The sequence below is a fragment of the Castor canadensis genome, chromosome 3, assembly GCF_047511655.1.
Source record: "Castor canadensis chromosome 3, mCasCan1.hap1v2, whole genome shotgun sequence".
NCBI lineage: Eukaryota > Metazoa > Chordata > Mammalia > Rodentia > Castoridae > Castor > Castor canadensis.
This window is the reverse complement of record NC_133388.1, coordinates 176,481,141-176,503,698: the sequence shown is the minus strand read 5'-3', so window position 1 is coordinate 176,503,698 and position 22,558 is coordinate 176,481,141. Positions and strand designations below refer to the sequence as shown.

Genomic DNA, 22,558 nt, shown 5'->3' with positions numbered 1-22,558 from the left:
AAAATTCTAACCTAGAATATGAGACAACTAATCTCATCATTTTACAGATGAGAAAACAGATTAACTTGCCCAAGGACACACACATTACAATTGAGTTCACCTTTCTTTGTTCTTCAATCTGTGAACATGCTTTCCCTCAAGAAAAAGTTGAAATGCTCATAATTTGGTCTTAAGTAGACTTGTTAGTGGGCAAACTAGCCCTCCTTTCCAGAATTTGGGACTACTGATTTGCAGCAATGTAGCCATAACAATCAGTATCATTGATTATCTCTATAATCATTATATCCTCTATCAAGGCTCAAAGGACACAATTACCACATTCCCTCCAAGAGTTGAATTTGTGACTCTTTAAATGATCTAAGTAGCTGAGTATATTTGAAACACCAGAACTGTAGGTCAAAACATTTTTTTTTTGTTATAGAAGTTGTCAGTATCCATATATCTTTACTTCTGTTCTATGGCTCTGAAGAGCTTCCCTTTGAGCGGAGTCAACTCTCCATCCCACTAACACTGGGCTTGCTCAGAACTGCCTTGACAAATACAAAATTGGCAGTCTAAAGATGACTGTACAGTTTGGCTTGTCCCTTGCCACCTGAGATAGGTAACACAAAGTTGTGACTTTACTTTGTGCTGTCTTCAAATTACATTTCCTCCCTTACAGACATCATTTCAATTATAACCAAATACTTGAAGACATAATAAAAGTAACTTTCATAGCAATAAACTACTTTCTCATTTTAATTGGTTTGAGAATAAACTGAATTTTAAAAATTGAGCTAACATGGTAACATATATCTTTAATTTCAATTAATTTGCGTCTCAGATTGATTGATGTTGATACTCAAATCAGCAAGAATATTTAAATTTTAATTTTCTTTTAAAAGGGTAATTAAATGAGCAAAACCATTGGCTGAATTAAAAAATTTATTTACAGTAGTTTATTTTGCTTTTAAAAAGCAATTATTCAATTCACAAAGATTAACCAAAACACAAACCCTATCAAATTTTATTATAATAATCTTTCAATGAATCAATGGCATTAGAAAAAAGCAGTTATTGAATACTTTAATGGAAAACCACAAAGTAAAAGAAGAAACTTTAGCTCTCGCAATTAAAATAAAAGCAGATAAATAAATAGTGCTTCCAAAGGGAAAAATACTTAAGAGAAAAAATAATGACATAACACGTGTAGCAGAGAATTTAAATATCAGTTCAGTTCCTCATTGCCAACATGGCATTTATATCCCAGATGAGATTTCGTAACTGATCCATAATTTGCTTCAGCTGTTGATTCTTCTGTTTGAGTTTCTGCAGAAACAAAAGAATTTATCAAAAATGTTACATGAAATATAGACCATGAAGTTAGAAGATTAAAGAATTTATCAAAAATGGTACATGAAATATAGACCATGAAGTTAGAAGATTAAAATGTCATAAGTTGGGACTTTAATGATCCAGACAGAAAATAAGCTAAACAATCCTGTAGGGCAGAAAGTCTCAATCCTTTTCTGGTCTCAAAAACTCTCTTTAGGCATCCAATTCCGATTCAGTATCCTCCACCCATCTCTGTACCCCTCCACCTCCATCATCAAAGAATTAAGTTAAACATTTAATTGTTGTAAAACCAAATTGTTTAGATCTTCTAAGGGCAATGGAACACAATGGCTAGTAGCACACACTTGAGCCAGCTTCTCTGGTGCTCAGATACTCTGCTTGTTCCGTAAAAATAAATGAGGAACACTGGCCAAATTATTTAACCTCACCTCAGAACATTGCAGGTAATAACTGAAACTACTTCACAAGAGTTATCTTAGGAAAATTAAATGATTTAATTCGAATAAAGTGAGACAAGGGCCTGGAATGTAAACAAGCATTCAACAAATGTTAATGGTAAGCACAGAATATAAACTCTCAATATAAAAAATAAAGTTTAATAAAAATACAATGCCTCATGCAATTAGTCTTTAAGAAATGTGGCAGAAGTTATTTCCCATAGCATGTGGTGCAACCTACTTCCAATTCTAAAAACTGAAAACAAAATGGCCCTGTGCCAAATGCAATCATCGTCAGGAGTGAGGTTTGCTGCATGCCTGGAATGCATGTGGCATGCATCTCTGCATCTCTGTTCTTGGGATCTGCTAGACTATGCCTCGTAAACTTCTTAAGTATCCTTTCTTCAAGTCCTATGTAACAAATATCTGCTTAGGTAAAACAGGTAAAATGAGAGAGCTTTTGGTTAGAGTGTATACTAGTTATAAAATTTATAAAAATTATTCAATAATATTTTGGAAACATTTAGAGATACAACACTTAAATTATTTTTAAGGTTATTTTAAACTATCTCCAAGTAAACTAGCACATGCTCATTTTAAGAGGTCTAAAAAATCTTAATTTTGATTTCATTAAAAAGCAAACTAAGATTAAGTAAATTGCTTATATTACTTCTCTGTAGAGTTAGAAGTCATAGAAAGAAGGTAGCTAAAAAGAAACATCAAAACCATCTCACTGAGAAATAGAAGAACAATTTACAACTTAATAATCAGTAATATTAAAAACTAGTTCATACTTGAAAACAGAAGTAGGACAACACAGATAAACATGCACAGCACACAGGGCTTAACTCTAAGGCTCACTTTAACACAGTCTTTGGGGAAAGAGACACAATTAAGACTTCTAGTTTCTCAGACTGCTCAGTTTTCAGAGGACTGATCTTCTAAGTTTTGTCACGATATGTGTATTACTTAGCAAAGTCAACACAGATATCTGGTACAAATTAGGAAATATTAAGCCTATAAAGCCTTTTCAAGAAGTTGACACTTCTTCCTTGGTGGACATTAAGGGTGGAAGCAACACCAAGGAAGGTAAGGGAATGTAAGGAAGTGCTAGTCTGGGAAGCTGGCAAGCTCTATTCCAGTTCTAACTTGGTCTCCAACTTGTTAAATTTCCTTCTCTTTAGTTTTCTTGTGTATGAAATGGGTTAAGAATCTAAGGTCCCTTCCATTTGTACTTTCTGTACACACACAGATGACAGTCAGCAATACAGTCACACAATGAAAACCAGTCAGTTTGTCTTAGTGAACTACTTCATGATTGTGAAATTATTCCAAGATGGCTGCTCTTTATGGTTGCTAAAATCTATCTTATCTCTGAGTCATCACTCCTACTTGTGAAATACATCAGTTACAACGATTTCCCTCACAATTCCAACTGTTCAGGAGGGATGTGAAAAAGAGCTACTGGTGTAAGAGTAAAACGTAGAGCAATATTGTGAGTCAATTAAAAAAAACAGATTTTTTTTTCAAACTACTAAGTTGCAACCTCTCTTGAATACGATTACTTTCAAAAGTTTAGCACTTCAACATCAAGTAGGAGGAAGACAGTGTATATGTGACTAAACCAGACCTGGTAAGAAGTATGGCAGAGGGAAAACATCTGAAGTTATGGAACTCCAAAAGACAGACACTGCCTCTGATTAAAAAGGTCAGAAAACAAAAATATCTTTGTTTGGGTGCCAAACTGTTTATGAACAAAAAGTGGAAGGACGCCTTAGGCTTAATGGTGGCAATGAGACTCATGAAAACTCTTGAAAGGCAAGAGACATGATGAAACTGCAGCAGAAGAGATGAACTCTTCAGTGGTGACAAAACCGTGCCATGACAAAGGAGAAAGAGAAGGGAAGAAGGGACTTACATTTTAGGAACAGCTGAAAACCATTTCAAGACTAAGTCCAGTGAAAGAGCTCAGTTGCCAGATTTCAGTAAAAATTAAGGAGTAACTAGAAGGAATAACGTTATATTCTGAGGTGGTTATAAACTGACTTTATAATCAGTAAAGGGATCTACAGATGGCTCCAAAAATGGCAGTGTCCCTGGAATGAATGCAACATCTTCCAGTAAGACTACTTTGAAGGCTCATTTGTAAATACAATTCTTATAGACTTTTTTCTTTTTAAAGCTTGATAAATTTCTGAAAAGTAGAGTACCAAAAAATAAAAAGTATTTTCATGATAATACGGAAATCTAGGCAATTTTTTAAAGTACGATATATTATTAGGTACTTGGATAGTTTCTCTCAAAGATGCTACAAGGTTTTACATTAAAAAATTAGCACACAAGTAAAAACATCTACAGTCAAAACACATCATGGGACTATCAGCAGCAAAGCTGACAGTTATGCTTATTAGTGGCTACATTGTAAATAAATTTTCATGACACGATATAGGATTTAATATATATAATCTTGCCACTGATTGATTTTAACAGAGGTTGACAGCTGCTATTTTCAAAATCCATCAGCTGTGCATAATTTGTTACATTAACAGGTGACTGTGCAAGCAGAGTAGATACTTACAAAATATGTTTATACTAAGTCATACCATGTAATTGAATATTCATACAAAGGCTGTGACATTTGATCAAAAATGCCTTAATTTTTAAATGCTTGGACACAATTATATGTCAGCCCCGTAAATAGTACCCACTACACCTATCAATTTCATTTTACCTTCAACAGAATAGCTTTATGTAAAATAAAACTCATTCTTATGTCTCCAAAGCATAGTCTGAAGCAAGAATTCATCCTTTTCTTGGGTAGCAGGGTTTAAGGAATCCAGGATATATGAAGAAAAATGAAAGGTACTTATCTGTATAATTTCAATACAATATGTTAGTAATATCTGAAAATGACTAATTGAGGATAAAATAAAGTCTACAAATCTACTTATTTAAAATAACAAGAAACATAAGAAAATTCTGAGTATTTTTAATTGAATGTAAAAACGTAATTTTAGTATCAATTACAGAGATCCATAAAACACATTTAGCTATTTAATAAAATCAAATGCCAACTTATTAAAATATGATGTAATATTTTTGTTTCTGTAAAGATTCATCAAAACGTGACATGGGGGCTGGATGTGGTGGTGGATGCCTGCAATCCTAGCTACCTGGGAGGTAGAGACTGGGAGGAACACAGATAAGATATCAGCCAAGGCAAAAATGTTAGTGAGTCCCATTGCAAAAAAACAAGCTAGGAGTGGTGCCTTTTGTTTAATATATTGTCTTTTAATATTAAAAAAAAAAGACATGGATATGATTAAAAGTTACTCACTTTCATACCTGTACCATAGTAAGTAATAAATATTTTGAATGTTTTAGTGTTACTAGCTGCCATGGTTTGGATAAGTGACTCCCAGAGTCCCATGTCTTAAAGGTTTGGCCCCAGCTGGCACTGCTATTGGGAAGTGGTGGAAACTCTTAACAGGTAGGGTCAAGTGGGATGTTTTAGTCAGAGGGATGTGCCCTCAAAGAGACCGTGGGATTCTAGTCTTTTCCTCTCTCCCTCTTTTGTACCTATCACTGAGGTGAGTGTTCCTCCTCCAAAACATGCACTCTTACCATGCAACAGGCCCAGAGCAAGGGGACCCACCAACTCATGGTTTGAAACCCTCAAACGTGTGAACTTAAATAAACATTCCCTCTATTTAACCTGATTTATCTCAGATATTTCTTACAGTAACAGAAAGCTGACTACAAACACAGCCGTAAGAATAGGAGAATTTTAAAGTTCTACCCTCTCCACTAAGTATATTAACTGACAAAAAAAAAAAAGCAAACTATTATATGCACAATAAGAATGTGCACTGATTGCTGGGCATGGTGGAAAATGCCTGCAATACCAGCACTTGGGAAGTTGAGGTAGGAGGAACGTGAGTTCTAGGACAGTGTGAGCTACACAGTGAGACCCAACCTCACACAAAAAAACAAAAACACTGTATGATTACATAATAGACAAAGGACTGTCAAAAAGCTAAATTTAGAAATAGATATTTATAAGTACTTGACAAATGAAATTAAAGAATCTTAGATTTTTAATAGCATCCATGTGATTAAATAGTTAGCTTAGGATATTTTATCTACAGGCAGCTATTTAAAATATACTTTTCAAAGAAACACTCAGATTCGTGTGCAACTAAGGCAAAATATAATAAAAAATAAATAATTTATATGTACATATTAATATATAAATAATGGATCATGAGCTCCATATTATAAAAAATTAATCCTGTATTTCTAGAAAGGAAGTAGAGGGTTTAAGGAAGTTGGAGAAGAATAAACACAATGTATTATCAGTGCTAACTAAGATTACTACGATAACACTGAGAATTTATGTTTCATTCAATTTATATATATTTTTTTAAGTATTAAGTATTTATTTATTCATTCATATGTGCATATAATGTTTGGGTCATTTCTCCCCCTCCCCCGACCCCCTTCCTTACACTCCCCCCACCCCTTCCTTCTCCCCCCCACCCTCTCGCTACCCGGCAGAAACTATTTTGCCCTTATCTCTAATTTTGTTGTAGAGAGAGTATAAGCAATAATAGGAAGGAACAAGGGTTTTTGCTAGTTGAGATAAGTATAGCTATACTGGGAGCTGACTCACATTGATTTCCTGTGTATGTGTGTTACCTTCTAGGTTAATTCTTTATCTAACCTTTTCTCTAGTTCCTGGTCCCCTTCTCCCATTGGCCTCAGTTGCTTTAAAGTATCTGCTTTAGTTTCTCTGCGTTGAGGGCAACAAATGCTATCTAGTTTTTTAGGTGTCTTACCTATCCTCACCCCTCCCTGTGTGCTCTCGCTTTTATCATGCAATTTACACATTTTTTTAAGGAAAGAATTAGAGGCTCATCACCTATTCTCCAGTGCTTTCTCCAAACACAGGAAGTAAGAGAGAGAGCGCTCAGGCCATCAGATGAGTATTCCTTCCTGCCACTCAAGAAAAGAGACTTTTCACTAAATTCTCTTTAAAGAAGTAATTCCCATAAAATACAGAGCTTGGCTTTGAATATGGTGAATTTAAAACATCTGAACTGATTCTTGTCTCTTTGTGATAACCTCTGGTTCAATAATATAACTAAAACCTGTTTTCCTGAAGTCAAAAACACTTAAACCTGGCTTACTGCTTGAAGTATAAATAAGAAAACAAAATTTAGCATATTGACTCTTATTACATAAACACACAGACTTCCAGAAATACCATTCGGTTTACTGAAAAAAATCTGATCAGAAAGGTGAGAGCAGATGAAGTGGGTGCATTTTAAGAGGGAAGAGTGGTCCATGGCTTCCTGAGGAAACTACAAACCAGGGGATGCAGGAGAATGCCACTGAGCATGGGACTGACCGCCATGACGAACCGAGACAGTGACCATGTCAAAGGTACCAAGTGAGGCCCGAGGATGAAGAGTGGAGGAATGGCTGAAAGAGGTGTGTGCACTAGGAAGAACCCCAGCTGCTCCACAAACTTGAACTTGCACTCCTCACCAAGATGGCTGAGAACCTCCTAGGGAACAGGAAGGAGGTTTACTGACTGTGAAACTGAGCCACAACAGCTGAGAACTCAGGAATATAAGCACAAAACAAGGCTGTAAATTCACACATGTGTATAAGACTTCTATTTCTAGGCTACTAAACAGCACTTATTTTTAAGATCTAAATTAAATTTCTCAATCTCCTCCTCATCCCCTACCAATTTCCTGCTGTGAATTCTTTGCTGTAATAGTCAATGATTACTGCCACATTTGCTGGAGACAGTCTTCCTAATCTGTATTTTACCTTAAAAATGAATTTATCCTATTTTATAAATCTATCCACCTTTTTTTCTTTCTCTTGAGTTTTGAAATATATTTTTCAGTATTTTGGCTTGCAGATCTTTTTTTCAGCTCTGTAATATAAATCTAGCTTAATTTTTCCCCAACTTTTCTATTTTTAGAGATTAATTTTCCATGCAACCCTTCTTTTGTCACACTAAACCATTACCGTCAATAGGAAGGCTGTTTTTCTGGCTTATTTTATTCGATCTGTCTATTCTTGTGTCATTATCACATGGTTACCTACTGCTTTTAATATGCTTCATATTAGATTTTAATTTCTGAGGCAAAGAATTCTGCTTTATTACTCTTTTTCTCTTTTGGCAGTACTGGCATTTGAACTCAGGGCTTCATGGTTGCTAGCAGGCACTCATCACTTGAGCCACTCTGCCAGCACTATTACTCTTATTTATACAGAGTTTTCTTTGATATTTTTACATACTTGCAAGAAAAAATGCCATGTGGATCTTAATTGGAGGTTTTTTAAATTGGCATTGCACTAATATCCTAACTTTTTTTTTGGCAGTACTGGGGATTTGGACCCCTCACATATGCTAGGCAAGTGCTCTACCCCTTGAGCCATGTCCCCAAAATCAAATCCTATCATTTTTGCATACTTTCAAGGAAGTCCTATTTGGGTTTGAACTGTTCTGTATTAAAACCATGAAGTAACCAGGACTGGCATTATTCTATTTATTGTTCTCCCAAGATCTTTATGTATTCTTTTTAATTATTCAAAACTTCCTCTATGTATCTTATTAAGGTCAGTCACATGTATCACTGATAAAATTCCTATCTACTTAATATTTCTTGTTAGGAATGGAGTCTTATAATCTAATTGGTCTAGAGTATTATAAGAGCTCTATTCATCTTGTATTAAGCTTTTATTGAACTCTTACAGACTTGAGTTGTTTATCAAATGACTTTCTCTGAGCATTCTAACAAGCTTGTAAATTCTATTATAACTCCTGTTTTTCAACACTTATTTGTTATTATTCTGTACTGGCTATATCTTCTAAAATATTAAACATAGTGGTGTAGAGCATCTTATTTTATATCTGCTTTTAATAGGACTACTTCTGTATTTTACCTGTGTGAAATGTTATTTATCTAAAATAAAAAGTTAAAAAAAAACCAAAAAGAAACTATCTTGTTGTTTTAAGTAATATTTGAATCAGCCACTAGTACTGAATTATATTAAATGTCTTTTAGACATCTGAGAACAAATTTTGCCAAGGTTAACTACTTTCTGTATAATGTATATAAATTGGATTACCCTCACATACCTCAGAAATGCCTCTTTAGCTAAGGTGGATTATTAGTACACTGATGAAATCCATTAACTAGGATTAAGAATGTCAGGAAGGTGATCTGCATGTGTACATGAAGAAAGAGGTTGGTAGTCTCATTTATTGTCCCTATTTTTGCTAGGTTTTAGTAAGCTTAGGTCATGTTTCCACCATAGAATGAACTGACAACTCTCCCTATGATTATATGTCTCATGAGAATCATCTGAACATTATCTTCTGACCTTTTAAAAGTATTTAACAATAAATATATTCCTGTCAAAGTTTTTTGGGGGATGGGGTAGGATGATGCTTTCATAACTCTTGCAATTTCTAACTCATGTGTTGAGACATTCACATTTCCTATTTATAAATTTTTCTCATTTGCTACTCCAAATATGCTGTAAGGCACAAGGTAGAATTCTGCCTAGGAGAAAGTAAATGGGTTGTGACTGAGTGCCGATGGAGTTCTGCTATGAGCGTCATGGAATGAATTCTGTGATCTCTCTCCTGACCATTCAGGCAGCATTTCTGCTTACCTTTTAGTTCTTGGCTGTATTCTAAACAGGATGAGTTTGCCACAAAAACAACTTCATGTAATTTTATAATTCAAATTATGTTTTTCAGTTCCATTAAACTCCTCAGTAATTTTTATCAAAAATCAAGAATCCTGAAATATAAAATGTACAACTAATAACTCACTTTATTCACTTCAGCAATTTCTCGTCTCTCTTCAGTAGCAAAACGAGGTGGGCCAGTCCGATCATCATTCTTTGAGCCATCTTCTTCCACATATGGAATAAGTTGCTATCAGTGATGAAAGGGAGTTAGAACCAAGAAATATGGTCTAAAATATTACCATTAGGCTGGTACAGAGACTGGTTAAGGTTGGTTTTCATACTTCTAATTGTTTAAAAATAAATTTCAATTCAGGGAACAGTCTGAAACAACAGTTTTAGAAGGTTATCCTTCCAATGCATTCTCTGTATTACCCTTCAGGTTTCCTTTGGAAAAGTTTGTAACACTGGTTGTCACATATTAAATAATGCCCTACCCATTCAATGAACTTTTTCATGGTTAGACATTGGGTTGAGACACTGAAAAACTAGTATCAAATAAGATATCATTACTGCCCCCATGAGATACAGTCTATTGAAATATATATGGCAGTCTTTCCTTCATCTACACTAGAAGGAAAGAAACTTCACGGATGTGCATTATATAAATATCATTAGCTTGCCAACTAAAACTTCAGTGTCTGTGAATTTCTGTTTGTCTTAACTTTTTAAGTTAAGAATGTTTTTAGTAGGACAAAAATTGTATAGAGCAACAAAACTTCAAAGAGAATTATAATTAAACATGTATAGCTTGAGATGAAGTTCATTTGATGAAATCCCTTGTAAACGTGATAGGCTTCAGGGATCATCCAGTCTCTACCATCTTATATTAAGAACAAGCCAGACTAAATGGTCACACTAGGAATCATCTGGTCAAACTTCTTCACATTCTTGGGACAAAGATAAACTTACAGTTATATCTACACTTTCTTCCTTTCCTCTCTCCTATGGTACCATCTTCATTTATTCTTCCTTTTCCCAACCTCTCCCTACACTTTTCTCCGTCATCTTCCAGTTTCTTCCATTTAGATGGGAAAGCTCCCTAAAACTATCCTTCCTTCTATCCCACTTTCCTCTCTTGTTTTCCATCTTCATTTGTTCAAAATCTGATATCCAATGGCTGGCTCCAGAAAGTTCCTTCCTGTTTAATTTTTAATCCAGTGTGATTTTACTTCATGCCACTTCCATTTCACTGAAGCTATACTCACATGTAACAATTTTTGTCCAGGAAAATCTACTGGACAGTTCTGCTTTCCCACTTTCCTTGACTTCTCTACAGCATCTGACAACATGGACCCCATTTCTGATCTTCTCACATCTTTGACCATTTATTTCCAGGCTCTTGCAGATTAACTCTTTCTCATGTCATCTCTTACATGCTGAAGCTCTAATTACGTAAAATTGTTGTTTACAGGTAGTGGGAAAACATCTAAGATTCTCAGCTATGTTTGGTGTGGTAGATAAAACTCGTCAATAGGACAAGGTCACTTACAGAAATATCATATATCCAGCTGACTAGATATATTTATGACCCAAGATTAAAATTTAGAAAATACATCTTGAAATAGTAGAGTGAGTCCACTGGTTACATATAAAATCTATATTAATAATGATGAAAAATAACCTTTTATCTATAAAGCACTTTCATGAAACCCATTTTAAAACTCCTACTTAAAAAAAATCAAGCACTGATAATAATTAAAGGGTGATACTAACAGCAAAGATAAAAACTGTCACAGACAATAATTTAAAAAAATCACCTGATCCCCAGCACTTGAAAAAAAATCACTATCAGCTTGGAAGTCAAAGTCTATAAGAAATTATTAATGTGAAAAGAACTACCCATATATACCACATTTTCATCTTCTGTCCAAAAGTAATATACATAAAATTTAAGAGAGTCTCAACATGACTTCACCTCTTACAGGTATGGTCCTCTCTCACTCACTCACTCACCTCTACTGGAATGGGATCCATTCCTCCACAGTTTTCATTGCATTTGTCATAGACCAGCCTCAGCTTCCGGAAGAGAATAGAAAGTTGGCGAAGATGATCCTGTAGCTTTGTCAACCGGTCTTGATATGTTCCAGTATGGTAAGTGACACCATTTGGTAGCTTCGTGGGAAAAACAAAGTAATAAAAAAAATTATAATGCAAATCAAGATTTTCTATAGAATCTGTATTTTCTATATAAAGCAATAAAGCTAATAATCAGAAGCAATTTTAAGCAATGTATAAAACCAACCGTTCCTCACAGGTAATCAAGAAACTCTGTGATAAGCCCCTGAATAGTTGAAATACTTTCCCCCCTCTAATATTGGAAGTATACCTTTAAAAAGAATGTACAACTTTAATATCACTCATAAATAAAGGCAGCAAGCTGATAAGCTCACCAGGAAGTTAAAATATAGTTTTCTTCTTTTAAAGTGAAGCTAAGGATTTTTTTTAACAGAACAGAAATAGTTTGCTGCTGCTGTAGCAAAAATATTTTCAAAATCCCTAACTCTGATAAGTAAGATACTCAAGGCACATATTAAAATACAAAGCCAAAGTTTTACTTAAGTCATGAACAGAAGGTATGTGTGCAAATAAGTTGGTACTGGGATATCATTAATCATTAATACATTATTATAAGTAACTACTATAATCATATCTGTTCTGGATATTTACATATTTTTCAATTCAAGAGTTTTATCAAAAAAGCCAAAATTATGCTTTGAAATAATAATAAATATCACGGATGAATGGAAATGACTCTTATTTAGACCTTATAACTAAATATGCACTTTTTGTGCATGGATAAAAATCATGAATAAAGCCTTCCTTTCTTGTATACATCTATAGTATTTTATTCCCATTAATTGATCTATGGAATTATCCTAATGTTTAAATGACAAATACAATGTTTTCTAGTACACAAGATTTTTAGTTTGTTGGAGTTCACCCATATCTTAGTTTGGGGATTAGAATCAGGTGATTTAATGTCAAGGTGCTATTCATTATTTAATAACTAGAATATCAGTCTGTTCTTCCTAGAACTGTTTACTTTTTTATTTTCTTTTCAGAAACAATGAGGTAGGAATGAAAAGAAAAAAAGCAGGATACAATATTTAGATAGCAAGAACCGACACAAAATCATTAGAGCCATAAACATGAAAAAAAGATTCTGAAGGCCCATACTCTAAAGCCTAGGGATAGACTTAATAGTTTATTTTCTTGCTTTTCTGGTTTCCAAATTACCCATCCCAATATAGTGGTTTATAAATTAAGGAGACAAATCTTCTGAAATTGCTTAAAAGAAAATAGCATTAAACTTAAGCCTAAAACAGTTTATAGCTGGGCACTGGTGGCTCATGCCTGTAATCTTAGCTACTCAGGAGGCAGAGAGCAAGAGGACTGTGGTTTGAAGCCAGACCGGTCAAATAGTTTACAAGACCCTAGCTCTAAAAAAAAAAGTCCATCATAAAAAAGGGCTGGTGGAGTGGTTCAGGTGTAGGTCCTGAGTTCAAATCCTAGTACTGCAAAAAAAAAAAAAACCACTTTATAACACCTTAAAGAAATATGATTGAATACTAAAGGGTCAATTAGTCACAACATTTTAAGGGCATTAGCATTGAGGTTTTATCCCCCAATAATGTAGGATTTCTCCTTAGGAACTCTCCATTTATGAACTTTCACAGACACTAAATAACAATTCAGAGAGAAATTTAAATGGATCCCTGTTTTTTTAAAAGATAATAAAGGATATAATAATCATATCTTCATTAGTACTTTGTTACATTTATTATAGTGTTTACTAGGTTTGATACTTTGCCCATATTTCCAACTTAAGAAAGGCTGGAACTTAGATTTTTATTATCATGAAACACAGAAGGTTTTAAAATATAATCTGAATCAATAGTAAGTTATTTTATCTGTAAATCTACACTTAAAATTTAAGAAAATTAAGAAGTGTCATGTAAGAGAAGCTTTGATTAATCTTATAAAGGAAAAACATCATCTTTTTAAAATGCAAAGAATCATCCTCCTAAAATTTGCTGACAGTAAATTTGAATATTAGGATTTTTATTAAAGATTTCTTTATTAGCATTGAATATGAATTTATATACAATATCAGTTTCTCAAAAAAAGGAATTAATGCATTCAGAAAATTACTGCACAGCTTTCATGTGTCAGACACTGTTCTAGAAGCTAGGATGGCAGTGAACACGAGAGAGACGAGGTTCCCATGTTACACAGTATATATGGTAACACAAGGGATCTTGACATACACTATGTACAGCTATTATCTGAAAAGGTCATCAATAACCACCTTACTAATGAACATGGACGAAAAACTATATACATATATGTAAAAATCATCACACCCCTAGTCACTAAAAAGGCATTAACCTAAATTCAACAACCATTCTTAAATATAAAAAATAATAAAAATTCTCCATATGTTATAATACATTTATCTCAGTTATAAAGTCAGCACCATAATGAATATGGAGCATCAGAAGAATTTCCACTAAGATCAGGATGTCCACTGAGACCACCAATGCTACTAATCAACACTGTTCTAGAGGCACTGGCAATTCAATGAGAGAAGGGTGGGGGAAGGGGTACAACACCACTATTTACAAATGAATGATAAGGTGCTACTAAATATAAAAGAATCCAGTAAGGAGGTGAGCACAAAATTAAGAAAGAACACAATAGCTTCGCTTTCATCTATAAAAACAAGAAAATGAAAAAGGAAGTCTCCAATTGCAACAGTGATTTAAAAAAGATAATACCTAGAAATGAACTTTAAAATTCTCAAGATAATGAAAACATAAAATACTTAGGGGAACAGAAAAAAGGATATTTTATGTTCTTCCTAAGTCTCAACATCATAATGATGTCTGGTCTTTCTAGGTTGAATGATCCTAATAAAAGCACAAACAGATCTTAGCATTAAAGCTGATTCAAAACTACATGGAGAAAAATAAACAACAAAGAATAGCCGAGTAAGTACGAAAAATAAGTCTAAACACATTACAGTACCTCAAAAAAATGTAACAAAGTCTGGCGATAATACATAAAAGAGAGTCTGCTATGTGGAAAACAACAAAACAACAAAGAATAGGCCTGTTTGTATAAAGCTGCAACTGAAGCAATGGAGGAGGAAAATGAATTATTCAATCAACCTTTTGGGCTGGGTTATGGTGCATGCACTGTAATCCCAGCACTCAGGAAGCAGAGACAAGAGTATTACTTGAGTTTCAGACCCTTCTGGAGTATGCAGGGAGACCCTGTCTCAAAAAACCATAAAAACCAAACCAAACTTCTGGAAAAACTAAGGTTAGAACAATACCTTACACTTTATAATAGGACAAATGCATAATTATTAGTTTTAATGTAAGAATTGAAACAAAAACACAGAATTCTTTTTAGCTGGGAAGGCCTTCTTAACTAGAAATAGAATTTGGTACCACTTAAGTACTAATAAATTCAACTACTTAAAACTACAAAAGCAGTAAAAAATTAAAACAAACAATAACAAAAGAGGGTTGGTGGAGTGGCTAGCAAGCGTGAGGTCCTGAGTTCAAATCAGTACCACCAAAAAAAAACCCAGAAAAAACTAAAACAGTAACAAAAAACTCCAGACTGGATCAGCCAGGTTCATGCCTGTAATCCCAGTACTTGGGAAGCCAAAGCAGAAGTTTTGTGAGTTCGAGGCTAGTCTGAGCTACAGTTAGACCCTGTCTCAAAAAGAAAAAAAAACCCAACTTAACAGACTGGAAAAAGCAAGTTTCTTTGTAAATATGTAAACAGATAAATCCTACAAATTGGGCAGAGGGAAAGAGAAAGAGAGGAATAGACAAATAATATGAACAAGCAATTAGAAAATACAAATAATTCATAAATACATGAGAAAATGCTCAAACTTAATCAAACTAGAAAAAACATAAAGTAGCAGTTTTACCTATCAAACAACCAAAGATCCAAAAACATAATAATCCACTGTGACAGTCTCAGTCAGGATATGGTAGCATAAACTAATACAAGCTCTGGTGGAGAATAATTCATCAAAATTTATCTAATTACATAAACGCATCAGGTATCTCTAAAAATTCAGTCTATAGGTACGCTTGCACATTTGTAGAGGATATTATTTGCTGTAGCCTAATAGTAAGAAATTAAAAGCAGTGTAAATGTTCTCATTAGAGAACTGGCTTAATAAATCGCAGTATTTCCGTGCAGTGGAATACTATAAACTATAAAAAGGAAAAGGGAGTATGTTCTCTACAGATAGGGTAATTTCCAAAATATACCAAATGAAAAAAGCAAGGTACAAAAGTGTATGTAATAAACTCTTATCTGTGCAAAAGGGAAGAAAAAAAGATACACACACATTTGCTTAGACAGTAGTAAGATTTATTAACAAGCACTGCTTTTGGAGAGGGCTTAGGCATCTAGTGGACAGGAATGGGAGGGAGAATGTTCACTGCAAAGTCCTGCTTTATTCCTGAATTCTAAATGTATCATGTATCCAAAAATAAAATAAAAGTTTTAAAGGATAACAAACAGAATCAAAGTTATGCTGGTTTTCACAGGGAATCTTAATCTGGCATTTAGGAATATCTGAGGAGATGCTCTTTATACCCCTAAATTATTTTTCAAAATGCGGGTTTTTGCTCATTTTTCTCAGAAAAGAGTCTACAGTGTTTCTCAAGCAGTTAAAGGACATCTAATACACAAAGAACCACTTCACTAAAACAAGTGCTTAGAAATAATTTTAGCAGTTTATTTTATATCACTTCACCCTTACAGATTAATAATACAGAAGTTCATTTTAAATCTCAATGCTTTTAAAAAAAAAAAAAGTATAGTATTCCCTTCTTCTGAGACAGGGAATGTTTCAAAACTCACAGCAAATGCCTGAAACTGGACAGTACTGAATCTATGTATACTGTGCTTTTCTTCCCTATATATACAGACTTATGATAAAGTTCAATTTGTCAGAGACAGTATGAGATTAACAACAACAACAACAAAAAGAACAAGCCAGGTGGCAGTGGCTCACACCCGTAATCCTAGCTACTTGGGAGGCTGAGATCAGGATAGTGGTTTGAGGTCAGCCTGGGCAAATACTTCATAAGACCCCCATCTTCAAAACAAACAGAACAAAATGGACTGGAGAATTGGCTCAAGTGGTAGAGCACTTGCTTTGCAAGTATGAAGCCTTGAATTCAAATCCCAGTCCCAACAAAAACATTTTTAATAATATACTGTAATAAAAGGTAAACTTGGTCTCTTGCTTTCTCAAAATAATCATTTAATATTTTTGAACCACATGGGCCACAAGGAACAAACTGTGGATAAGACTACTGTATTACTAAATAACCAGGTCCTATTTGTTAAAAGCGTCAACTTGTATTGCCTCTTCTAGCGTTTTAGGAAATAAAGGGCCACATTATTGCTGATGTCAACCAATTATGATGTGCCCCAAAGGGTTTCAGACAAGTCAGATCACAGAATTCACAAAGCGCAAAGCACACAAATAACGGTCATAGCCCTTTACAAATTGGCTTTAAATACAGGTTCACCAGTAATCTGTTATTGATAATACTTTTTGGAAAAAGTTGAGTTCTTTCTGAATAGGCCACGAACCTGAATTACATCTCTTTTAATAATATACATTGTTTGACACCAAGTCAGCAATATAAAAGGTTATTAAGAAGAGTCATGTATGATGTTGGGTAATTCTTCTTTAACTATAAAATAGGAAATTGTTCCTATAATCATGTACCTGACCAAGTATCCAAAATACTTGAAAGTTTTTTAGCTATTATGTCTATCTGTCCTAATTCAGTGGTTTTTACACAGCAGGTTAAAAATAAATATAGGGCATGCTACATTCTGAGATGTCATTTAATCCATACCTTAGTCATTTTAGCTATAAATCTACTCATTTTTAAAATAATTTCCAAGGAGTTTTAATCTTCTCTTAGATTACCTTTATATTATTCCTTTTTTATTATATTTCACACTGACTTACTGATATGGTCACGATTTCTACAAAACTGAAAAAAAACTTTGTAAAAAAGAAAAAATCTCAACTACTTTATTAAAAAAAGGCAGTAAGACACTCCTTAGAGCACTCATAGAAATAAGAATCTGAAGACTTGATTTCAAATTTACCTTACCATTGTCTAGCTTTGACTAAGTTACTTTCTCAATCACAGCCTCCTAGCCTGTCAAACAAGAATGACAGACACATCTTACAGTGTTAAGAAAAAGAATCATTAAAAACAGTTTAACCAAATCATGCTGGAACAACTGAGTATCCGAATGCAGAACAATGAACTTAGACCCATTCTCATCAGTGTAATCCATGGTCCCCAAATTAACTTATTATAGGTTACAAGCCTACAAGTATAAACTAAAATTATAAAACTCTTAGAAGGAAACATAGGAGAAAATCTTTGTCACTCTGACTTAGGAAAAATTTCTTAGGTATGACACCAAAAGCAAGACCTGTAAAGAACAAATCAAGTGGGATTCCATCAAAACTTAAAATCTCTGTTCCTAAAAGAATGTGAAGATAAGGAAAAGACCACCGACTGGTTAGTAGTATCTGTAAAGCAAAAAAGGCATACAATGACAAGTGTTGATTTGGGTAAGGAGAAACTAGAACCTTCAAGGAGTGCTAATGAATATATATAGCTCAACAATTTTGGGAAAATTTCATAAAATGTTTAACAGAAATACGTCATATGATTCAGCAATTATCTTCCTAAACTATCTATCCAAGAGACATGAAACAACATGTCCACACAAAGTGTGTGAACAAAAAACATTCAGAGCAGCATTATTTATACGGGTGGCAAAGTGGAAACAGCTCAAATGCCCATCCAACAGATAAACAGACACAAAAATTGTAATATATTCATACAATGAAACACTACTAGGCAATAAACAAGAATGACCTATTGATATAGACTGAAAGACAAAAAAAACCTGCGTACTGTGATTCACTTTATATAAAACTTTAGAGGGGTGAGGATAGGTAAGACACCTAAAAAACTAGCTAGCATTTGTTGCCCTTAACGCAGAGAAACTAAAGCAGATACCTTAAAGCAACTGAGGCCAATAAGAAAAGGGGACCAGGAACTAGAGAAAAGGTGAGATCAAAAAGAATTAACCTAGAAGGTAACACCCACACACAGGAAATCAATGTGAGTCAATGCCCTGTATAGCTATCCTTATCTCAACCAGCAAAACCCCTTGTTCCTTCCTATTATTGCTTATACTCTCTCTACAACAAAATTAGAGATAAGGGCAAAATAGTTTCTGCTGGGTATTGAGGGGGGGAGCGGGAGGGGGTGGAGTGGGTGGTAAGGGAGGGGGTGGGGGCAGGGGGGAGAAATGAACCAAGCCTTGTATGCACATATGAATAATAAAAGAAAAATGAAAAAAAAAAAAAAAAAAACTTTAGAAAATGCGAATTAATTTATGATGTCAGAAGACAGTGGTTATTCGGGGTGGAGGATGGAAGGCAAAGATTTATTTCACAGGAACATGTGGAAACTTTTTGGGGTGATGGATATGTTGCTCACTATTGTTAACTATGGTGATGATTTCACAAATATAGGTATAAATAAAATCTGCGTAGCTTACTGCATGTTAGTTATCCCAAAATATATAGGAAACACTGTTGTTTTTGTAAAATTGGTAGCCAGATTTATGAATTCCTAAACTTGGCCATTACCCCCAGGCGAAATTTTGCTGGGGGGAAAAAAAAAAACCTAAATCGTCTAAAGAGGAAAGTGGAGGGCGACCCACCTGCACCTTGAAAGGTACAGTTACACAGTACCTAGGAGCTCGGTTCAATCTAGAAAACATGGCTTCCATGCTCCAGAAACCCAGTGACAAAGCGTCACTCCCGCCTCTCACGAGGGAGTCACTTCTAAGTGTAAATGGAGGCAACCCCACAATGCGGTTGCTCAAGGGCCCCTCGAAATGAGGAGCCCACGGCCCCCTGGCTCCCAGAAGCACCCCGCTCGCTCCCCGCCCGCCCGCCCGATTGCCACCTGCATGTTCCTCAGCAGCTGGAAGATCTCCATGGTGCGGTACACGATGTCCTGGACCGTCTCCTGCCCGATCCGGCAGAGCGAAGCCGTGTTGACCTCCCTGGCGGCCTGCTGAGCCTGGGGCCCCGCGAAGGGCCCGGGCGCCATCCCCGACGCCGCCAGCGGAGGGGTGGACATGGCGCGGCCCCGGTCCCAGGCCGCCAGTTGAGGAAGCGAGGGGGTCAAGAGATCCTGGGAAATCAGGCCGCGTGGGCAAGAGCTTGAAAGACCCGGGCGAGTCGATTTCAAAACAGAGAACGCCACTTCCGCCCATCGTGGCGTAACGCGTCATCCAACGTCACGGGCCACGCCCACTCGGCGGACCTGGGAACCTACTTGCGAAACCCGGCAGGATTGGACCGGACGTCTCCGCTAGGAGAGACGGACGGGTAAAGTAGCCAATCAGCAAGCGGTCTGGCCAGAGGGGGCGGTACGCGCTTTGCCCGAGGGAGACGGGTTTACTCTGAGGTGTTCGGGCATTTCTAGAGTCGGTGCCTAGAATTTCAACCCTACGTTCTAATTCTAGAATTTCTCCTTTTGTGTTGGGTTCCTTGCTGAGCATCTTCTCATAACAAGCCAGGGAGGTTTGTAGTATTACTGTCCGTTTACAGATAGGAGACAAACTTGGAGGGGCTAAAAGCACTTGTTCAAGTGCAAGGAGCTTGTGCTGGCAACTGGCACTTGGAACCTATTAAACAGGATTCCTATTCTTGCATACTTTACTGTGACCAAACAAACAAACGAAACAAAACAAAACTTCACCCCAAGCAAAAGCTCCCAGATTGCTTTTGGTCCCTGCTTGAATGCTTTCCCTATCACTTTAAATAAAAAACCAACATTGCACACATAAAAACACACTCCTTTCTGACTTTCACACTTGCAACAGTAGATCCCCCTTTAGGGAGGGAAGTTCCAAGCTTCCCTAGTGTATTCCTAAAACTGCACATAGTAACCAGCCCCATATACTGAACTATTTCTTCCTATACATGCATGCCTATCACAAAGTTAAATTTACAAGTTAGGTATAGTGAGAGATTAATATTACTAATAATAGAATATAACATACTGTAGTTAAAGAAAGCGGAATATTTCTAGAATTTTTCATTTAATATTTTTGAACTGTGTTGATCTTGGCTAACTGAAACCACAGAAAATGAAATTTCAAATAAGAGGACTACTGTAGTATCTGATGTTTATATAATTTTTCTCTGTTTACTTTCCTCATCCTATACACACGTCCTGTATCCAACCTCAGAATCAAACTAGACTATGTCTAATTTGTTCACTTACTGCATTCTCATATTTAATGACTGACACATTGAAGGTGCTCAAAAAATAATTGTTGAATGATTTTTGAATGGCATCACAAATGCAAAAAAAATCCTCTATTCTCTCACCTATATCTTAGATACTATTTCAAAGGCAAAAATGTTAAGAATGTGAAAACTGGTAATAAGGACAAAATTTCTGCAGTTTATAAAACACTTAACACTCTATTAGCACAGACTTTCCAGGAAGTGGTTACTAAAAATGGCATAGGAAATATTGTAGAGATTTCAGACATTTTTTTCAGCTCTTTGCTGATCAATTACCATTTGACAAATATTTACTGAACACCTACTAGGTACTGAGTGCTAGGAATGGAAACAGAGCATTGAACAAATCAGGCAGAAGAACTCTCATGGAGAGAGAACATTCATTCTTTTATGAGTATATTGACACAAAAGTTCAAGGTCTGGTTAGCCGGTTGTTCACGATTTAGGAGACTGGGAACAACATGAAGGGAGTAAGTGGGGACTTGAGGGTAGATGGAAAAGGGATGGAAAAGGGGTGCTAGACACCAGAGTCTGGAGCTTTTCATTTGGAGGGGTTGGGAACATGGATGGCCAGTACTAAGACCTGAAGTAAGAAGGATCCCCAATGCTTTTCAAGATCTGAAGAAAGTTTAGTGTGAGGACAGTGTTAGGAAATAAGGCAAACTTTGGAGGATATTCTAAGTCATGTCAAGAAGTTGGGACTTTGAAATAGAAAACCATTAAAGAGTTTCAAGGACAGAGCAATAATTATCTGAAATATTCAGTATGGAAAACTAATTCTGGTTGCTTAATATAGAATGGTTATTGAACCAAAGTGTCCCCCTACTTTCTCCTGAGGGAGGCTGCTACTTCTGACCTAAATTCGAGAAATGGTACATGAATAAATACTTAGTGATGTTTTCTGTGTTGGGTTTATGAGGAGAGGAAGGAATCAAGTACATATTACTGCCTTGAATAAATGGATGAGGCTTATTCCAGTTACCAAGATAGGGTAATGCAGAGAAACTAAAGCAGATCTACCTTAAATGCAACTGAGGCCAATAGGAAAAGGGGAACAGGTACTAGAGAAAAGGTTAGATCAAAAAGAATTAACCTAGAAGGTAACACCCACGCACAGGAAATCAATGTGAGTCAATATCCTGTATAGCCATCCTTATCTCAACCAGCAAAAACACTTGTCCCTTCCTGTTATTGCTTATACTCTCTCTACAACAAAATTAGAAATAAGGGCAAAACAGTTTCTGCTGGGTATTGAGGGGTTGGGGGGGAGAGGGAGGGGGTGGAGTGGGTGGTAAGGGAGGGGGTTGGGGCAGTGGGGAGAAATGAACCAAGCCTTGTATGCACATATGAATAATAAAAGAAAAAAAAATAGAAGAAAAAAAAAAAGAAGGAAGGAAGGCTAAGAAACACAGGATCCATTTCTCAGCAGCAATGACAGTAATTCTTCCCTAAAAAAAACTACAACTAAACTTTTCCCCCAAATTTTATAAGATTGTGGCTACAACAGATTGTGTCCCAAATTATTTTCTAAGGAATGAACTTAAAATTATAAAACAAAAATTAAATTTTGACTTCTTTATTCCAAAGT

At 35.5% G+C, this 22,558-nt stretch overlaps 1 protein-coding gene across 1 annotated transcript; it reads right to left on the bottom strand.

The window, feature by feature from the left end:
- Window positions 1–910: 910 nt before the first annotated feature.
- On the bottom strand, window positions 911–19,944 carry Med30 (mediator complex subunit 30). Its single transcript, XM_020186943.2, has 4 exons — window positions 19,616–19,944; window positions 11,508–11,666; window positions 9,637–9,741; window positions 911–1,308 (listed from the first exon to the last, which is right to left on the bottom strand). Exons 1-4 carry the CDS (start codon window positions 19,790–19,792, stop codon window positions 1,213–1,215), a joined length of 537 nt encoding a protein of 178 aa, XP_020042532.1. The 5' UTR covers window positions 19,793–19,944; the 3' UTR covers window positions 911–1,212.
- Window positions 19,945–22,558: the final 2,614 nt, after the last annotated feature.

Excerpts from the sequence above, each read along its gene's own strand:
- Med30 (XM_020186943.2), bottom strand. The coding sequence starts at position 19,792 with ATGTCCACCCCTCCGCTGGCGGCGTCGGGGATGGCGCCCGGGCCCTTC. Across the intron at positions 9,742-11,507 it reads TGGATCCCATTCCAGTAGAG|CAACTTATTCCATATGTGGA; the intron begins GTGAGTGAGTGA and ends CATCACTGATAG. Across the intron at positions 1,309-9,636 it reads AAATTGCTGAAGTGAATAAA|AAACTCAAACAGAAGAATCA; the intron begins GTGAGTTATTAG and ends TTGTTTCTGCAG.